This window comes from Barbus barbus, assembly GCF_936440315.1.
Source record: "Barbus barbus genome assembly, chromosome: 23".
In the NCBI taxonomy this organism is placed as follows: Eukaryota; Metazoa; Chordata; class Actinopteri; order Cypriniformes; family Cyprinidae; genus Barbus; species Barbus barbus.
Window position 1 is genome coordinate 30,835,295 of NC_136751.1, and position 15,551 is coordinate 30,850,845.

Below are 15,551 nucleotides of genomic sequence, written 5' to 3' on the forward strand. Positions count from 1 at the left end.
ACAGAAGCAGTCATGAGTAACACAGGTATATCTGTAGCAATAGACAACAATACATTGTATGGGTCAAAATTATACATTTCTCTTTTATGCCAAAAATCATTAGGATATTAAGATCATGTTCCATGAAGATATTTAGTTAATTTCCTACTGTAAATATATCAAAACTTCATTTTTGATTAGTAATATGCATTGCTAAGAACTTCATTTGAACAACTTTAAAGGAGATTTTCTCAATATTTAGATTTTTTTGCTCCCTCAGATTCCAGATTTTCTAATAGTTGTATCTCAGACAAATATTGTCCTATCATAACAAACCATACATCAATGGAAAGATTATTTATTAAACTGATGTATAAATCTCAGTTTCAAAAAATTGAGCCTTACTACTGGTTTTGTGGTCCAGGGTCACATTAATTAATTATATATGGCTTAAAAACATTTGTTTTAAACATTATGCACTTTTTTCACAGATATTCATGTTATTTTATTGCTTTAAAGAACCGTGCATTAGTAATACTTTGCTCGATGCACCCTCTTGTGGCCTCAAGAGAGAAGCCAAAAGATTTTTTCCCTCCTAACTGAAATTATTCCTTTTAAATTTGAATAGTATTTGAATATTGAAGTACAAAATGTGACTTTAGTTTCCCAGCCACCCTGACAGCCCTGTAGCTGACCTGTGGAGTGTGTTGGGGCGAGGCGGCGGCGTCTGCTTTAGCGGGATGTGTGAGCGGCGCGGGCGGTTCTGGGGCCGGTTCTGGATCCACGGTTCTGCCGTTGAGCTGCGCTGCTGCAGGCTCCTCACACACACTCACGGGTTTGGGCTCCTCCAGCGACGGGTACGAGAAGTTCACTGAAATCACAGCATTCCCTGAGAGCAGGGCTCGCAACATTTCTAAATCCCCAGTATCCCTTCGGGCAGGTACTCTTCAGATTCTGGTAGCCCGAAAATTAATTTAACTAGCCTAAATAAAATAAAGACCATAAATGTCAATCAAAAACATTTCCATACACAAATATCAACGAATATCAAGGAAAGAGTTTTATTTGACTATTTACAAGGTATCTGCAGAACTCTTCAAAATCTATTTAAGGCAATTTGAGGCTTTTATTTAAGGCCTTAAACTCTTCAGTTTAGTCGTATCAAATTTAAGGACCCGTGGGAGCAATGCTCCTCTCATTTGTTTTCTTTCTGAGCAAAACTTCTCTATCGGTCAGACATCTCTGTCTCCTGAGCAAAAGCACTCTTTACACCAGACCTGTACAGCACACACACAACAAAGTGAGTAACTTTTAACTTTAATGTGCTGTTTATATTTGATTTGGCCCTTGATGTAACTAAATTATGATCATTTTAGGTTAAAGAGAAATATTTTTACTGAACAATACACTGCAGTTCAACAGTTTGGATCAATGATGTTTTCTAAAGAAGTTTCTTCTGCTCATCAAGGCTGTATCTATTTGATAAAAAAATAACATTGTGAAATATTATTGCAATTTAAATTAAATGTTTTCTATTTTAATATACTTTAAATGTAATTAATTCCTGTGAAGCGCAGCAGTATTTTCAGAGTCACATGATCCTTCAGAAGTCATTCTAATATACTGATTTATTATCAATGCTGGGAACACTTGTACTGCTTTTTAATTTTAGTTTATTTTTATACTGTATTTTTTGGGACCTGTGATATTTAAAAAAAATAAAGAGTTAAAAAAAAACAGTGTTGTGTCAAAATAGAGATTGTGTTACAATATAAACTATTCAAAAGTTTGGGTCAGAAATGTGTTTCTTTCTTTTTAAAGATACTTTAAAAAGGTTTAAAGAAAGTTAAATAAGCTTTATTCAGCAAGGATGTGTTAAATGGATCAAACTGATAGTAAAGACTTCTATTGTTAGAAAATATTTCTGTTTTGAATAAATGCTGCTCTTTTAAACTTTTTATTAATCAAAGAATCAAAGAAAAAAGTAACAGGTTCCAAAAAAAATATTAATCAGCAGAACAGTTTCAACTCTGATAATAAATCAGTATATTATTATGATTTCTGAAGGACACTGAAGACTGGAGAAATGATGCTGAAAATACAGCTGCAGATCACAGAAATACATTATATTTTAAAGTATAGGTATTAAAATATTAAAAATATTAAAATAGGAAACCAATATTAGAAATTGCAATAATATTTCACTTTCTAATTATTGTCTTTAGTGTTAATGTGTGTTCATTATAAATTCTGTCATAATTTACTCTTCCCCAAGTTGTTCCAAACATGTAAGAGTTTCTTGTCTTGAACACAAAAGAAGATATTTTGAACAATGTTGGTAAATACTGACTTCCACAGTATGAGGGGAAAAATACTACAGCGGTCGGTCACTGGGGACAGAAACTGTTCTTCAAAACATCTTCATTTTTGGGTCAACTATCCTTCTAACACTAACATCAGCATATTCAGCTTCATTTATTTATTTATTTCTTAGCCATACCAGCATCTTTGGCTCCTATTCATCACAAACCCAGACCTGCCAACCTTTGAGTACCACTTGTGTGATGCCAACGGGGGTGTATATATATATATATATATATATGATATATGATATATCCTGATATTTTGAGAGGAACTGCTGTGAGGCATGGACTCTTTTTGGTTTCCTCTTATGTCTGCTGCTCTCTCTCCTGTCGGTGTCCTCATCTGATGTCATGTTTGTTTGTGAACACACTTTTCTGTCACCGAGCAGATAACTTTACTCTGCTTTGATAACTTAGATGCCTGGTGAATAGGCAAACTAGCTTGAAGATTGTGCAGTGTTAGATATTTCCCAAAGCTCTGCACTCAGTCACATACGACAGCGGCACCATTCTGGATAAATTGAGAATCATGATTTTTTTTTTGTCTCAAACAGAGATCACGATTCTCCCACGAAACTAAATAATGTGTGACAAAATATCATTGCTGCAGTCTATTTAAGTGTTTAATTTGAACTAATCATTAAACATTTAAATTACTATGTATTTCTAATATATTTAGTTCATATTAAAATGATGAAAAAGTGGTTTGAATGAATGATTTGATGTCTCACTCGTTTCTTTACTGGATGAATCGGTGTTTTTAAACGAATCTCTTGATTCAATCTCAAATACAGTTTTAAGTCACTTCTCTGCACCGAGTGGCCAAACAATGCCATCGACACAAACGTTATTTGAAGCGTCAGTTAACTTTCTAAAGGTCTATTTTGATCGCTCCCATAAACATCAGTGTTTATATCTGAACTATTAACTTATGAATGACTGTAATACAGGAATAATACTGTGTTTGTGAAGCTGTTACTCGAACACGGTAACTCTCTGTCAGCAGCTGAATGATCCGGGAAGACTTTATTAAAGGTTTATTAGACACGGGCGAAGCTCTAGTGACAATACATCAGTATTTATCCAAGTACCTGCACTTTTCTGGACTAAAAGCCCTAATATTAGGACTCTGTTCAGTGAGTGCAGCTAATAAACCGCAGCAGATCTGAATATGAATGAGTGCTTTTACTCTGTTCACAGTTCGTCTAGAATATCACTGCGATCACGCCGACTCCAGAGGATTACGTTAACTCAACTCAATAGTTTAACTTTCCACATCCTGCCGACCCGTTTACCGTAGTTAAGCACCGTGTGTACTGTCCTCTTCTAAGAAATCAGACGGCGGGAGTAAAACAGGTACGAGTCCGAGCGGGATTTTGTTTTGCTGTCTATTTGCGGTCTCTTTTTAATGATAGGTTACGCATTTGTCAATCATCCCACTCGCTAGATGAGGAATGAACCCAGCGCTCTGATTGGTCGAAGTGCTCTTTCTTGGCTGTTGCTTGATTGGTTTGTCAGCAGGTTTTTGCTGAGTTTAAAGTGACAAATCGTACCTGTGTACTTTGAGGTCAAAATACGTACAGGTTGGCAGGTCTGCAAACCTCTTTGATCACTAATAACAATCCATTCATCACAAATCCATTCTTTTGAATTCTCACAGCAAAGCCAGAATTTAGAAAAGTTACAATTTGTTCGACTTGATTATTAGATCCAAAACAAATACTAAACCTTTTTCCTTTTGCAGCGCTTGTGCATTTTTAGATGATCAACGTTGATCATGTCAATCACAAATTCTAACCACAAAACATTTTGTTGGTGCAAATTGGGACATTTTTATCTCTTAGGTGATTCTAGACTCATTCAGGAGATGCGTAATAGCGCCCCCTAGCTTAGAACAGTGAAAACACGCAAACCCAGAAAATTCTGTTTTTTGTGGGGAAAGAGTTAATATCCATAACGCATATTAGGATGTATCAGTGCATGATAATCATATGATGTGTGTATGATGTGAGACTCACGCTGGGGCAGGGTGCTGGCCGCCTGCTGTCGGGGGGGTTTGACTTTAGCGTTGCTGGTGTACATCGGATAAAAGAGCAGCCAGTTATCATATCCTCCATCCAGCACCAGAGGCTCACTGCGCAGGATCGTACTGCTGTCCCACTGCGCACACACACACACACACATCAGATAGGACACGCACACACACACATCAGATACGACACACACACACACACACACATCAGATACGACACACACACACACACACATCGGATACGACACACACACACCAGATACGACACACACACACACACACCAGATACGACACACACACACACACACTGAGCTGGTGATACAGTACCAGCCCTACAGTACCTTATAGAGAGCATCCTTCAGACTCTGTAGAGTGGTGCCCAGTTTGAGATCCGAGACGCAGCTGAACCAGTCCAGCAGAACCACGTAATCCACGAAGCCTCGGCGCTTCCAGTCGTCCAGAGACACCGCCGGGAGCTTCAGCTCGATCTGGTTCACCGTCACCCTGACCATCAGCAGCACACGAGAGAGAGAGAGTTTAACCCTATGTACTAAAATTAATGCTGTCCAACCATTAATCACGATTAACTGCATCTAAAATACGTTTGTTTACATAATCTGTACTGTGTATATTATTTATTATGTACATATGAACACAAATACATGCATGTATATATTTTGAAAATATTTGTATGTCTATATATTCATATAAATATATTTAATATATAAACATAAAATTTTTCTGAAATATATACATGCATGTGTGTGCATTTATATATGCATAATAAATATTCACAGCACACACACATTTGTTATGTAAACAAAAACATTTATTTTGGATGCGATTAATCGTTTGACAGCACTAACTTAAACTAAAAGTGAAATAAAATGAATACACTATACAGACATAAGAAAATGACAAAACAAAAATCACAAAGTTAAACCAAAATGAAAATGGAAAATACAAAAATATAAACTCAAGAACAAAAAACTCTAAAAGTATCTTGATACTAAAATAAAACTAATTGGAGAAAACAGGCATATGTGATTGTGATTTCACTAGATGATATGACATTCTGATTAAAGACACAAGCTCAAAACATTTTTATAAAATGAAACACGCACAGAAATGAAACACGCAGCATGCTGTAGAAATGTGAGGATGAGGATTGAGAGGACTGTCTGTGTGCATGTGTGTGTGTCGTATCCGATGTGTGTGTGTGTGTGTGTCGTATCCGATGTGTGTGTGTGTGTCGTATCCGATGTGTGTGTGTGTGTGTGTCGTATCCGATGTGTGTGTGTGTGTGTGTCGTATCCGATGTGTGTGTGTGTGTGTGTCGTATCCGATGTGTGTGTGTGTGTGTCGTATCCGATGTGTGTGTGTGTCGTATCCGATGTGTGTGTGGGTGTGTGTGTGTGTCGTATCCGATGTGTGTGTGTGTCGTATCCGATGTGTGTGTGGGTGTGTGTGTGTGTGTCATATCCGATGTGTGTGTGTGTGTGTGTGTGTGTGTCGTATCCGATGTGTGTGTGTGTGTGTGTCGTATCCGATGTGTGTGTGTGTCGTATCCGATGTGTGTGTGGGTGTGTGTGTGTGTGTCGTATCCGATGTGTGTGTGTGTCGTATCCGATGTGTGTGTGGGTGTGTGTGTGTGTCGTATCCGATGTGTGTGTGTGTGTGTGTGTGTGTCGTATCCGATGTGTGTGTGGGTGTCGTATCCGATGTGTGTGTGTGTGTGTGTGTGTGTGTGTCGTATCCGATGTGTGTGTGTGTGTGTGTGTGTCGTATCCGATGTGTGTGTGTGTGTGTGTCGTATCCGATGTGTGTGCGTGTGTGTGTGTGTGTGTGTCGTATCCGATGTGTGTGTGTGTGTGTGTGTGTCGTATCCGATGTGTGTGTGTGTGTGTGTGTATGTGTGTCGTATCCGATGTGTGTGTGTGTGTGTCGTATCCGATGTGTGTGTGTGTGTGTCGTATCCGATGTGTGTGTGTGTGTGTGTGTCGTATCCGATGTGTGTGTGTGTGTCGTATCCGATGTGTGTGTGTGTGTGTGTGTGTCGTATCCGATGTGTGTGTGTGTGTCGTATCCGATGTGTGTGTGTGTGTGTGTGTGTCGTATCCGATGTGTGTGTGTGTGTCGTATCCGATGTGTGTGTGTGTCGTATCCGATGTGTGTGTGTGTGTGTCGTATCCGATGTGTGTGTGTGTGTGTGTCGTATCCGATGTGTGTGTGTGTGTCGTATCCGATGTGTGTGTGTGTGTGTGTCGTATCCGATGTGTGTGTGTGTGTGTGTCGTATCCGATGAGTGTGTGTGTGTGTCGTATCCGATGTGTGTGCGTGTGTGTCGTATCCGATGTGTGTGCGTGTGTGTCGTATCCGATGTGTGTGTGTGTGTGTGTGTGTCGTATCCGATGTGTGTGTGTGTGTGTGTCGTATCCGATGTGTGTGTGTGTATGTGTCGTATCCGATGTGTGTGCGTGTATGTGTCGTATCCGATGTGTGTGCGTGTGTGTGTCGTATCCGATGTGTGTGTGTGTGTGTGTGTCGTATCCGATGTGTGTGTGTCGTATCCGATGTGTGTGTGGGTGTGTGTGTGTGTGTGTGTGTGTGTGTCGTATCCGATGTGTGTGTCGTATCCGATTTGTGTGTGGGTGTGTGTGTGTGTGTGTGTGTCGTATCTGATGTGTGTGCGTGTGTGTGTGTGTGTGTGCGTGTATGTGTCGTATCCGATGTGTGTGTGTGTGTGTGTCGTATCCGATGTGTGTGTGTGTGTGTGTGTGTGTGTGTCGTATCCGATGTGTGTGTGGGTGTGTGTGTCGTATCCGATGTGTGTGTGGGTGTGTGTGTGTGTCGTATCTGATGTGTGTGTGTGTGTCGTATCTGATGTGTGTGTGTGTGTCGTATCTGATGTGTGTGTGTGTGTCGTATCTGATGTGTGTGTCGTATCTGATGTGTGTGTGTGTGTCGTATCTGATGTGTGTGTGTGTCGTATCTGATGTGTGTGTGTGTCGTATCTGATGTGTGTGTGTGTGTGTGTGTCGTATCCGATGTGTGTGTGTGTGTGTGTGTCGTATCCGATGTGTGTGTGTGTGTGTCGTATCCGATGAGTGTGTGTGTGTGTCGTATCCGATATGTGTGCGTGTGTCGTATCCGATGTGTGTGCGTGTGTGTCGTATCCGATGTGTGTGTGTGTGTGTGTCGTATCCGATGTGTGTGTGTGTGTGTGTCGTATCCGATGTGTGTGTGTGTATGTGTCGTATCCGATGTGTGTGCGTGTATGTGTCGTATCCGATGTGTGTGCGTGTGTGTGTCGTATCCGATGTGTGTGTGTGTGTGTGTGTCGTATCCGATGTGTGTGTGTCGTATCCGATGTGTGTGTGGGTGTGTGTGTGTGTGTGTGTGTGTGTCGTATCCGATGTGTGTGTCGTATCCGATTTGTGTGTGGGTGTGTGTGTGTGTGTCGTATCTGATGTGTGTGCGTGTGTGTGTGTGTGTGTGTGTGTGCGTGTATGTGTCGTATCCGATGTGTGTGTGTGTGTGTGTCGTATCCGATGTGTGTGTGTGTGTGTGTGTGTGTGTGTCGTATCCGATGTGTGTGTGGGTGTGTGTGTCGTATCCGATGTGTGTGTGGGTGTGTGTGTGTGTCGTATCTGATGTGTGTGTGTGTGTCGTATCTGATGTGTGTGTGTGTGTCGTATCTGATGTGTGTGTGTGTGTCGTATCTGATGTGTGTGTGTGTGTCGTATCTGATGTGTGTGTGTGTGTCGTATCTGATGTGTGTGTGTGTGTCGTATCTGATGTGTGTGTGTGTCGTATCTGATGTGTGTGTGTGTCGTATCTGATGTGTGTGTGTGTGTGTGTGTGTGTGTGAGAGAGCGATTCACCCCGGACTGACGGCCTCCTCAGGAACACTGATGCACGTCTGAGACGGGACACACATCTGAGACTCCTCGAAGTCCTGTCTGCTCCGTGCATCCATCACCAGCACGCTTATACTGGGATCCTTCATCAGCTGGAACAGATCCTTAGCGCTGATGCTTCCTGACGGACAGAAAACACACGTCACAAACACACACACACAGAGAGAGAGAGAGAGAGAGAGACACATGACAGTCCACACGGTACCTTTATCACAGCCGGTCTGACTGTTATTGGGCTCCTCTTTAACCTGCTGTAACACACACACACACACACACACACAACAGCAAAATTAATTATTAACAAATCACTTCAAAACATACAGGATGATGGCCTGTAAACTTTGAACATTGACCTGTTTAACTGATCAAGTGCCAACTAAACCTAATAAACCAGGGATTAGAAGTCAAAGATGAGATTATAAATATATTATATTATATTATGTAGCTATGGCATATTCATATTGCTCCGTTTTTAGCCACGGCAGATCAAACAGACTCGTCACATGTTCAAGCTCATAGTAAGTTTGCATTCAGTCACACAGAAGCTGATACTGGGCCACAACGCAAGCTGGTTTGTGTAATTTGTGGAGCTGATTATCTCCATAATGACAAAGCCACACAGCACCTTCTTACTGTCCTTCTTCTCTGAAGCTCCTCTCGATGAAGCACGGACATCTTTTTCAATTCTTTCTTCTCGTCGACTCTTTTCCTCCTTTCTCTCTTTCTCTTCCAGCTGTTTCCGCACTTCTACTTCCTCATACCTGAGAGAACAACACCAGCAGGTGAACAAAGTGTTTGTGAGACAGAAGTGTGTGTGTGTGTGTGAGTGAGTGAGTGAGTGAGTGAGTGTGTGTGTGTGTGTGTGTGTGTGTGTGTGTGTGTGAGTGTGTGTGAGTGTGTGTGTGTGTGTGAGTGAGTGAGTGTGTGTGTGTGAGTGAGTGAGTGTGTGTGTGTGAGTGAGTGTGTGTGTGTGTGTGTGAGTGTGTGTGTGTGTGTGAGTGTGTGTGTGTGTGTGTGTGTGTGTGTGTGAGAGAGTGAGCGAGCGAGCGTGTGTGTGTGTGTGTGAGTGTGTGTGTGTGTGTGTGAGAGAGTGAGCGTGCGTGTGTGTGTGTGTGTGTGAGTGTGAGTGTGTGTCTGTGTCTGTGTCTGTGTGTCAGAAACACTGACCGGAGCTTCAAACTCTCTGAAAGCTTCTCTGCCTCCTCAATGGCTTTTTTAAAGCTGGTTGGTCCGAGCACAGACAGGAAGAAATCCTGAAAGCAATCAAACGACAGCATTGACTGACAGAACACATCACATTTGACAACATCTGAGCGTTTGCACCATCAGAAAAATAAATGATACAAATTTGTGACCACAAAACCAGTCATGAGGGTCAGTTTTTTACTTATGCATCATCTGAAAGCTGAATAAATAATCTCTCCATTGATGTATGGTTTGTTATGATAGGACAATATTTGTCTGAGATACAACTATTAGAAAATCTGGAATCTGAGGGAGCAAAAAAATCTAAATATTGAGAAAATCTCCTTTAAAGTTGTTCAAATTAAGTTCTTAGCAATGCATATTACTAATCAAAAATGAAGTTTTGATATATTTATGGTAGGCAATGTACTAAATATCTTCATGGAACATGATCTTAATATCCTAATGATTTTTGGCATAAAAGAGAAATGTATAATTTTGATCCATACAATGTATTGTTGTCTATTGCTGCAGATATACCTGTGCTACTCATGACTGCTGCTGTGCTGCAGGGACTCATCACATCTCCACGATTACAATCTCCCACAATGCAATAGGGCTCTACCTGCTGCTGCTTGAAGTCCGGTCTCTTCTTGATGAGGTCATAGACGGTCAGGTACTTCATGTACAGGACATAAGCTTTCTCCTCATCGCGGTCCAGACGACACTCTTCAGCCGCCTTGAAGATCTTGCACGCGCTCTGGACGTAGCTGGAACACAAACATCAGCGTCTGACCGGCGTTTCCCAAAAGCATCGTGAGCTCTGCCCGCTGTGCCAGGGTTCCTATCATCTACTTATGCTTACGATGCTTTTGAGAAATCTGTCGCCACAAATGAAGATGTTCAGTAATCAATCAATGTATAATGCAGAAGACTTTAAAGACAATATGTGATCAGATCCTTCTGTTTGATGGCAGCAACGTTAGAGATTGTCCGAATCCTAACAATACAGAGTCACTTCATGTGAAAACCGTCAGAGACCCATTCGGTGGCGCTAATGATCGGTCGAACTGACTTTAAAGAATCATTAATCAATTAAACTGACAAGTGTGAATATCATTTAAAAAAAACTGACGAAACCAATTAGTTTATCTCTAGTTTTATGTTGGGACCCAAAAATGAGCATTTGGTTTCGTCAGTAATAATGCTGTAAATAATGTTCAGTTTCTTGCACAGACTGATCGTTTCTCTTCATAAGACCTCAATATATCGTCAGGAGACACAGATTCATTTTGTGTTGCCTGATGAGATTTTTCTGACTCTCAAAGTGCCGGCACCCATCGACTTGTGTTTAATAAATCACAACATTCCCGGTTTCAGCTAAAAATCTTCTTTACTGTTCTTCTGAAGAATAAAAGTCCCCTACATCTCAGATGATCTGCGTAAATAACAGCAAATGCTCATAACATCATCGATCAGCAAATGCCTTGTGCTTCAGATTCTGGTGATTATCTTACTGTCTGGTGCTGGCTTTATCGGGTTTGATTTCTGCTTTCTTGTTCAGATCGCCCAGTGATGTGGACAGATACAGATCCTTCACTCCGGTGGACACGGACGGCATTTTCAGATCATATTCCTGCAAACATCCAAAATCAGACTCACTACATAATCAGACTTCACCAATACCCAAAGAATTCAAAACGGCTTGACTTACTGATTATGAAAATATGATTAATAACTGAACACTCAAAACAGCATCATCAGACTGAATAATCAGATCAATGACAGAATAATTAGACTGACAACAAGGTTACAGTTACATTTATTTTCAGTGCCACTTTATTTGACACGTTACATGTAGTTACTATTATCCAGTAGTTCCCCGCTGCTGTAACGCTAGCTGCTTTATTTACACTCTTGTCAGCATAGTTCATATCAACAGCAATATATCTGTATAGTGTTATTTTGGGGAAATCACGGGTATTTTGAGCAGTAGGGTTAAAAGAGTGCTAATATTAAATTAAATTAAGTAGCCTATAGAAAATTGCTAAATAAATCTATCAGTACTTTTTAAGATAATAAAAAACGAGTACTTTTGTACGTTCACTTGAGTAAAATTGAAAAAGCAGGACTTTTCCTGGAGTAATATTTTATTATATGTATCTGTAGTTAAGTAATTGATTTGTGTGCTTCGTCCACCTCTGATATTATAATAACAATAAATTATGCATAATTACATACAAATAACCCTGAACCAAGCCCTAACCATAAAGTACATGTAGTTAATTATTATTACTCAGTACTTACATATATAATCAGATCAGATCGATCAGAGTATAATCAGATATGATCAGATCGATCAGAGAATATAAGAGTATAATCAGATATGATCAGCTGATGTCACTCAGAGCTACAGTAAACACAGAAGGCAGTATCGCAGTTAAGCGTGTCAGCTCACCCTGAACACAGAGACAACTCGAATCCTGTCAGAAACACGCAGGAATCAGCAGAGAAGCGCAGAAATATCAACTTTATCCGCCTGATGACAGGAAAACACCTCGAACTGCTCCAGCAAACCCGGAAGTGCGCGGATTCAAACCGGGGAAGCTTTATTTAAACACACGCGGCTTTACAGCGTGTTTATTATAAGTGTTTATATATTCACACATACATATATGATGCAAATCACCTTTCATTCCTACTTCATTAAACACGGGTTTCTGCCAGCATTGTTTGACATATTTAGTTTGTGAACTGCTGTATTATTGATATCGTTTCATAAACTAAATATGATGATGATGAGAAATGAAAAGTCATAATGTTGCGCGTCAGCTGATCCGCGTCAGTGCGCATGCGCGCTGCATTCACTCGCTTTACAACAGTTTCAATTATGAATTCATGATAGAATATACATTACACAAAAATAATTAATAATATTGAACAAGCAGAGCTCCGGGGGCTCGCTGCAGCAGAGGCTGAAACTGGTTTATTAATCGTTTAATTATTTATGCTCTTTAATACTGGAGCCTGTGCGCGCGCCCCCGCGACCGCGCTCGTGCCCGCGCCTGTATTTTTTTTTGGTGAAATTGAGATTTCTACATCATCTGAAGCTGAATAAATAAGCTTTCCATTGATGTATGGTTTGTTATGATAGGACAATATTTGTCTGAGATACAACTATTAGAAAATCTGGAATCTGAGGGAGCAAAAAAATCTAAATATTGAGAAAATATTTACTTAATATCCTAATGATTTTTGGAAAAATGTATAATTGTGACTCATACAATGTATTGTTGGCTATTGCTACAGATATACCTGTGTTACTGATGACTGCTTTTGTGCTGCAGGGACACATATATGCCTTAACTAGTAGTAACTAATTGCTAATAAGATTTGAGTAATAATAATGGCGATTTTTGGCTTGACATCCCTCTGATCATGATATAAATTGTATTAAAGCTTTTTAGAAAACGAAACATTTTTCTGCACACAAAATGCTAATAATGAAGATATGGAACTGATGTGGGACGTGAAAGATAAAGTAATGTAATTAGTATTGTAACTATTAACTACTGTTTCCAGAAAGTAAGTAAAGTAATATTACTTTTGAAAGGAGTAACAAGTAATATATTACGTTTTTTGAGTAACGAGCCCAACACTGGTGGTTGTTCCGTTAAACTGTGGTATTTGTGGTAAAACCTGGTAACTATTGGTGAAATAATATCTCCTCAATACATCAGTGAAACTAGGATTGATTTATAACAAGCTTTAACACATTAAGCAATTATAAATATTGCTAAAACTACTGCCAAAAATAGTTGATTTCATAAATGTATTACATTTCCTTTAAGAGACTACTACAGTAAAACCATGGTAAACCATCATACAGACAACACGTTATTGCCAGCCATGCTTATATATGATATTATAAATAAATATGAATAATTAAATCAAGATACATTTTCTTGAGAGGCAAATGTTGAATGAAGTCTTGAAAAATATAACAAAATTAAGTGAGTTTATGCTTAAATGCTTAAAACATGAATAAAATGAGAATAAATAAATAAATATTTTCCTTTTGAATTAGGACTTTTCTAAGCCTTTTGACAGATATTTGTTGTTGTTTTAATCAAATCTTTAAAAAAAATATTTAGTATTTGCACTGGAAAACAAGACAAAAACACCAATTATAGTGTTTTAGAGCATCTTATTTATCTATTTTGTAATGCAAATCTGTTGGAAGTTATATTTTCAAACTTTGCTAAAACCAGGCATTTACATGTAGAGAATATTCCTTTAAAATTATTCCTTAAATTTTCTTTATTTGGTCTTAAAAACTCTTAAATTGATCTTCATAAAACTGTGTGTGTGTGTGTGTTGGAGGGAGTGTGTGTGTGTGTGTCTGTGTGTGTGTTGGAGGGAGTGTGTGTGTGTGTGTGTTGGAGGGAGTGTGTGTGTGTGTGTGTGTGTCTGTGTGTGTGTGTGTGTGTGTGTCAAGTCAAGTCACCTTTATTTATCTAGCACTTTTAACAATACAGATTGTGTCAAAGCAGCTTTACATAATAAATAAGAAAATAGTGTGTCAATAATGCAGAAGGACAATAGTAAACACTCAGTTTTCAGTTAAAGGCAGTTCATTGAATTCAGTGATGGCATCGTCCAGCTCAGTTTAGTTTAAATAGTATCTGTGCAATCAAGTCGACGATATCACTGGAAGTGTCCCCAACTGAGCAAGCCAGAGGCGACAGCAGCAAGGAACCAGAACTCCCTCTGTGACAGAATGGAGAAAAAAACCTTGGGAGAAACCAGACTCAGTCAGGGGCCAGTTCTCCTCTGACCAGACGAACCAGCAGTTTGTGCAGAGGACTCATCTGGTTCCTGAGGTCTTGTCCTGATGGACGTCTAGGAGACAGGGTCTTCACTGGGGATCAGTCTCTGGGGCTCATCTAGTTGTCCTGGTCTCCGCTGACGTTCAGGGCAGTCGAGGTCATCTCTAGGTGCTGATCCACCATCTGATCTGGATACGGACTGGATCTGGTGGCTACAGTGACCTCAGAATAAGAGAGAAACAGACAAATATTAACGTAGATGTCAATCTTCTAACGATGTAACGAGTACATCATGTGTTATAAGGAGTGTTCCCGTTCTGTGATAAGAGCTCACTCAAGTACTGAGGAGCTAAGCCATTCAGGGCTTTATAAGTAATTAACAAGATTAAAATCTATATGATGTTTGATAGGGAGCCAGTGCAGTGTTGACAGAACCGGGCTAATATGGTCATACTTCCTGGTTCTAGTAAGAACTCTAGCTGCTGTATTTTGGACCAGCTGTAGTTTGTTGATCAAGCGTGCAGAACAACCACCCAATATACAATTACCATATACAATTGCGGTTGAGCTTACGATGCTTTTGGGAAACGCAGCCCAGCGCATTATGGCCCGCAGGCTCTTTGATGTTTGACTCGCGGTGCATTTGCGGTAATTTGTCTCTTTAAGTGTGGCCTTTCATCATCCAACAATGAGTCCATTCATGTGTGTTTGTGCAGCACGGTGCCGATGTGAACGCCAAGGACATGCTGAAGATGAGCGCGCTGCACTGGGCCGTGGAGCACAGCCACAGAGACGTGGTGGAGCTGCTGCTGCGCTTCGGAGCCGACGTTCACACGCAGAGCAAGTTCTGCAAAAACACGCTGGACATAGCACTGGACAACAGCAGCCATGAGCTGGCCGAGATCCTGCAGGTACATGCTTCATCAAGGCTCTGTACGGATCTCTGAGAGCTCTCTGGCTGGGTTTGAGCTCCGGTAATGATGAGCACTGCTTTGTGAAGCTTGGAAACTTTCATGAATTATTTGTTTCGAAGCAGTGGTTTGGAGCGTGTATCAATCTGCCAAAGTCACGTGATTTCAGTAAACGAGGCTTCATTATGTCATTAGGGTTTCTAAACGTTCCAATGGTTTGCCATTGGGGGGCGATATCTGTAAACCCGTGAATTAGAGCTGCACTATTAAAGGGGTCATATGATGCGATTTCAAGTTCTCCTTTCTCTTTGAAGTGTTACAAGCTGTTTGTG

General features: G+C 40.2%; 1 protein-coding gene across 3 annotated transcripts in view; it reads right to left on the reverse strand.

Annotated features, from left to right (window-relative positions):
• The window catches only part of usp8 (ubiquitin specific peptidase 8), a 19,503-nt gene extending 7,435 nt beyond the window's left edge, over nt 1–12,068 (reverse strand). The window contains exons 1-10 of one of the 3 annotated variants that reach the window (XM_079374198.1): nt 11,938–12,068; nt 10,997–11,115; nt 10,105–10,249; nt 9,462–9,547; nt 8,920–9,055; nt 8,500–8,542; nt 8,259–8,415; nt 4,716–4,878; nt 4,361–4,502; nt 675–850 (exon numbers count right to left, since the gene is read on the reverse strand). In XM_079374198.1, the coding sequence (XP_079230324.1) occupies nt 675–850; nt 4,361–4,502; nt 4,716–4,878; nt 8,259–8,415; nt 8,500–8,542; nt 8,920–9,055; nt 9,462–9,547; nt 10,105–10,249; nt 10,997–11,100 (1,152 nt within the window). In that variant the 5' untranslated portion in view covers nt 11,101–11,115; nt 11,938–12,068. Of the gene's footprint in view, nt 1–674; nt 851–4,360; nt 4,503–4,715; nt 4,879–8,258; nt 8,416–8,499; nt 8,546–8,919; nt 9,056–9,461; nt 9,548–10,104; nt 10,250–10,996; nt 11,116–11,786; nt 11,837–11,937 lie in introns of those variants that run through there. The other 2 variants (XM_079374196.1, XM_079374197.1) reach the window with 2 other exon arrangements.
• Nucleotides 12,069–15,551: the final 3,483 nt, after the last annotated feature.